Raw genomic sequence first — 4,681 nt, forward strand, 5'->3', positions numbered from 1 at the left:
CGGGACGGGCTCCAGAACGAGAAGGTACGGGCGGGCCTGGGCTCCCCGCGGGGCTCCCGGCGCCCTCCGCCTCCCGCCGTGCCTCCCTCAGCACCTCGCTGCGGGGGTTCTCTAACCCCCGTAACGTGCCAACGTGCCCCACCAGCCGGGTTGTATTTTGGGGGTTTTTTTCTTAAATGCCGCTTTTTGATGTTGAAAGATGAGGGGGGTTGCAGTGGTGGAAAAGTTTATTGTGGAAATAATAACTTAAGGTCGTTTTTCCTTTCTTCTTCTTAGAATGTTGTACCGACATCGGTGAAAATCAATTTAATCAATATGCTGTCAGAGACGGGCCTTCAGGTTATAGAGGCCACCAGCTTTGTTTCCCCTAAGTGGGTTCCTCAGGTCGGTATTCAAACAGGATTTACAATTGTGTGTTATAGAAACGCCTAATAATAGATAGTAATCCAATGAAAAGATTCTGATTGCTCCAAAAGGCTCGTTACTGCGGCTTGTAAGTGGGCAAGAAATGGCAAAGCCAAATAAAGGAGCTTGCAATATCCCAGACCTTCCCTTTGGACCCTGAGAAAGAGCACGTGTACAGATCAGACACAAACAGCGGGTTGTGCACGTGTTTGCGCTGGCTTGACTGGGTGACTGAACTATGATCCTTCACAGGGCACGGTGCCGTTTGCTCTTTAGAGGCCCATTTCTCTTATTCCTAAATATTTCTGTTTCAGTGACAAAAAGAAATTAAAAAAACCTTTTTGTAATTTGCAGAAGTGGGTGTTGTCACCCTTAGAAACCTTCCCTTGTTTACTTTGCAGATGGCTGACCATACGGAAGTCATGCAAGGAATTAATAAGTTGCCTGGTATTAGTTATCCTGTGCTGACCCCTAATCTGAAAGGATTTCAGGCAGCGGTAAGAGACATCAGCGTCTGAACGTTCACAGGGCCTCATGCAGGGTTGCCTGCAAAGGAACATTTCAACTGTGGTTAAGGGTGGGAAATGCACCTTTCGTTCTGGCAGGCAGCAGTCTCATCTTGTAGTTCCTTTACAAGGTTTACAAGGGATCGTTTTGCTGGGGAGATAGAAACTTGTTGTTTATAATAGAAAATACCTTGATACGTTTTCTATTATTAAAAAAAAGTAATCTAATTTCATTGACAGTGATGCTTTCAGTCTTCTCTGCGTATCCCACAGCTCTCCTGACTACATCCAGCAGATATGGCTTTACTGCTGCATCTGTAACTTTACACTTGTTTTGAAGACAAACTTGGATGTGTCATCATGGTTTTGCTGTAGAATGAACTGAGGAAAGAATTGGGTTATTCAGGAAAGAATTGGGGTAAAAATGTGTTTTATAAAATGAGAGAACTGTAGTCATGGTTGTCCTTGTCATTTCCCTTGCAAGAGAAATCACCTCCCTTTTAATTTATGCTTTCTATTGGCAGGTGGCAGCAGGGGCCAAAGAAGTGTCGATCTTTGGAGCAGCATCTGAGCTCTTCACTAAGAAGAACATCAACTGTTCCATAGAGGAGAGTTTGGAGAGATTCAATGAAGTGATGACCGCAGCGAGAGGAGCCAGCATTCCTGTCCGGGGGTAAGAAGCTCCTGCTGCGAACTTAGCATCGAGCAGGTTGTGTGGAGAGATGTGACTGCTTGAGTTTAGCTCTTTGGAGTCCTGCATCTGCAGCACCGAGGAGTGGGATTTCTTTTAAACTTTACCTTTTTTTGGGGGGTGTCTCTCTACCTGGATGGGTGCAAGCAGATGTGAGCTCAGTGCGTTGAGAAGCATTAATTTGGAAACACCACCACACTATCACAGTTTCAGATGCTGGCTTCCTGCAAAGCCTGTACCACTCATGACAGCTTACACTCTTCCAGATAGATTCACCCTTCATGTAATTATTCTGTCTTCAGTTTTACCAAATGATCCAAAATAATAGTAGCTTCTTGGCAGACATTCCTCATGGAAGTGTGCAGATCCACAAACCCAGCAGTCCTGTGTACTCCTGTCTTGGCAAGTTTTTCATGTCCATGGAAGAAGTAAATTGTTGAATAGTTAATTATGTAGGCTTTGTCCACTGGACTGATTTTTAGAATATGAAATTAATTCTTCCATTGTATAGAACATGAAAGATGCAGCACAAGTCCTGGCTAATTTGGCCAGTATAATCTCATTTCAATTCTCTAGCTAAAAGTGTGTATTTTTTTTAACCATAGATACGTTTCCTGTGTCCTTGGATGTCCCTATGAAGGGAAGATTTCTGCAGCTAAAGTTGCAGAGGTGAGTTCATCATAAATATAACCAGAGTTTCTGAGAGGTTTTTGGCTCGCTTTTATGGATGTGAATTGGGGACTGGGGGCTGGAGGGTGTGTCCAACCAGTTAACCAAAGACTGAGGGAAGACTGGGGAAGGTTACAGCTAGCTGCCCCCACAGGGAGGGAAGACTCAGTCTAGCTGAGACAGACAGGGGAGTTCAGCGAGATGTGGGGACCTGGAGGTTTTTGACCGCGGAGAAGAGTCTCCTGGCTGTTGTGCTCCAGGGAAGCATGCACTGATTCCTCTGTACAGCAGTTCCCAACTCTGGGAAAGGGAATGACAAAGCTGCCTTTTCAGTATGCATCTCGGCTTTTGGACAGGTCTCAAAGAAGATGTACTCGATGGGATGCTACGAGATTTCCCTCGGTGACACCATTGGCATTGGGACGCCAGGGAGCATGAAGGAGATGCTGACAGCAGTTATGAAAGAGGTGCCAGTCGGGGCTCTTGCTGTTCACTGCCACGATACCTACGGGCAAGCTCTTGCCAACATCTTGGTAGCGCTTCAGGTAAGATACTTGCTTTGAAGTGTAGCGTCTTCCCTTGGGGTTTTTTTTTGTGCTTGTGAACTGTAGATTGAGGAGCGGGACCACAGTTTGTCCTTTAAGAGGAGTTTACTGATTGTGGTTTTTTTTGCAGATGGGTGTTAGCGTGGTTGATGCTTCTGTCGCTGGCCTTGGAGGCTGCCCCTACGCCCAAGGAGCGTCAGGAAACGTTGCTACGGAGGACTTGGTGTACATGCTGAATGGCCTGGGGATCCATACGGTAAGCATGAGCAGCCTTTGCTTGCAGCAGCTGAGCCTCTCACACAATGGCTCTGTTCGGGCTTCGGCGAGGGTTCAAAATTTGGCCCAGGGAGCCTGGGCGCAGAGGGTACAGCTGGAGGATCGCTCTGGGTCTGCCGTGCAGGCCAGCCAGGCTGTGCCTGGGGACCTTATCTTGCCATACCAATCCCACACCCCCTCCCTGGGAGCATTTCCTCCTCTCCCTTTCTCAGCGCTCTGCCATTTGACCCCCACTATCAGAATCGCGCTGGTGAGCAGCAGGCACTGAGGGCCTTGTTGAAGTACCCTTGAAAGGCTCCCTCACCCCCTGCTAGTCTCTCCCAGTGATGCCAGTTGTTACTGGGCAGCTCTACGTGGCAGAACTGGTATCAAGGCATGTTGTATCTTTTTTCCCATGAAGGGTGTGGATCTGCAGAAGCTGATGGACACAGGCACGTTTATTTGTAATGCTCTCAACAGACGAACCAATTCCAAAGTGTCCCAGGCATCTTGCAGACTGTGATACTGAATCGAGTTTCTCCTTGGATCAAGAAGAAAGCAAGGATCCAGTGTTGGCCGCGTTTCCCCTCTGTTCTGTAACCTCTGATCTACAGTACTCCTTCCAGGCTTGGTGCTTGAGAGGAAATGCATAATTCACCAGAATCTGTATGAAGAAACGAAAGAAACAAGAATACTGTATTCAGCCTTGAAGACATTAGCCATTTGCCTTAGAGAAGGGAGGACGTGTATGGGCTGAGGGAGAAGTGATGGCTGCAACACTTGTCTTCTCGCAGAGAGCTGTGATCTCCGGTACCAGCTCAGAACAGTGTCCGGTAACTTCTACCTCGAGAGTATGTTGCCATAAACTACCGGCAAAGGATAAACCACAGCTTTTTCCAGTTAGAGCACTTCTCCAGGTCAGGCTTGACCCTTCTTCCTTTCTCTCTCCACACTACAGATGTTAAGACTGAAATCAAAAGACTCCCCTTCATAATTCAAGTGTCAAGGGGCAGCCTTGGACCTTCTGTCTTAGCATTTAGGGGTTGTAATAAAGGACTGTATCTGTTGTAAGATACTTCTTAATACTAGGAGTAATAAGCACATTGTTTAATATTCTAAAGTATTAGAAATTTGGTGTAACTAAACCGGAGTTTTTGCTGCCTCTTCTGCCAGCACTCAGTGTGGAAACACTGCATCGTTGTGGGCTGTGCCCCATCCCCTGAGAGCAGGCAGCTTGAAACGTGCTTATTCTGTACACGCATCTACTCCTCACGGTAGACAGATCCTAGGAAATCTCCCCCAATCTTCTATTTAAAATAATTTATTTAATAGTTTATTTGTGGGGCTGGAGACAAGTGCAGAAACCTTGCCCTTCCATGGGGTGGGCCTGGTTTGTAGCTGCATGCTGTGCCTTTCTCTGACTGCCCCAGCGTGCTGCATACGGGACCGTCCCTCCGCGTCTCTCCACGTCACTTAAATAAGCTGTAACAATTAAATAAACTGTAACACTGAAATAAACTGGAATCGGTGAATAAATGGGCGGGTTTAACCCCGGGGCTCAGTGGCCTCCTTCCGCCGCCAGGGGGCGCTGCGGGGCCGAGCGCTCACCG

The 4,681-nt window shown here is 47.3% G+C and overlaps 1 protein-coding gene across 1 annotated transcript; it reads left to right on the forward strand.

Annotated features, from left to right (window-relative positions):
• Positions 1–6: 6 nt before the first annotated feature.
• Positions 7–3,594, forward strand: LOC104155554 (hydroxymethylglutaryl-CoA lyase, mitochondrial). The gene is made up of 8 exons (XM_009697575.1): positions 7–24; positions 277–384; positions 807–902; positions 1,436–1,584; positions 2,208–2,271; positions 2,628–2,816; positions 2,947–3,072; positions 3,493–3,594. Exons 2-8 carry the CDS (start codon positions 316–318, stop codon positions 3,592–3,594), a joined length of 795 nt encoding a protein of 264 aa, XP_009695877.1. The 5' UTR covers positions 7–24; positions 277–315.
• The last annotated feature ends 1,087 nt before the right edge of the window (positions 3,595–4,681 follow it).

Source organism: Cariama cristata, unplaced genomic scaffold, assembly GCF_000690535.1.
Source record: "Cariama cristata isolate BGI_N322 unplaced genomic scaffold, ASM69053v1 scaffold36043, whole genome shotgun sequence".
NCBI lineage: Eukaryota > Metazoa > Chordata > Aves > Cariamiformes > Cariamidae > Cariama > Cariama cristata.

Bases quoted from the DNA above. Each gene is read 5' to 3' on its own strand.
- LOC104155554 (XM_009697575.1), top strand. From the start codon at position 316: ATGCTGTCAGAGACGGGCCTTCAGGTTATAGAGGCCACCAGCTTTGTT. The intron at 2,272-2,627 runs GTGAGTTCATCA...GCTTTTGGACAG, and splicing joins CTGCAGCTAAAGTTGCAGAG to GTCTCAAAGAAGATGTACTC. The intron at 3,073-3,492 runs GTAAGCATGAGC...TTTCCCATGAAG, and splicing joins ATGGCCTGGGGATCCATACG to GGTGTGGATCTGCAGAAGCT.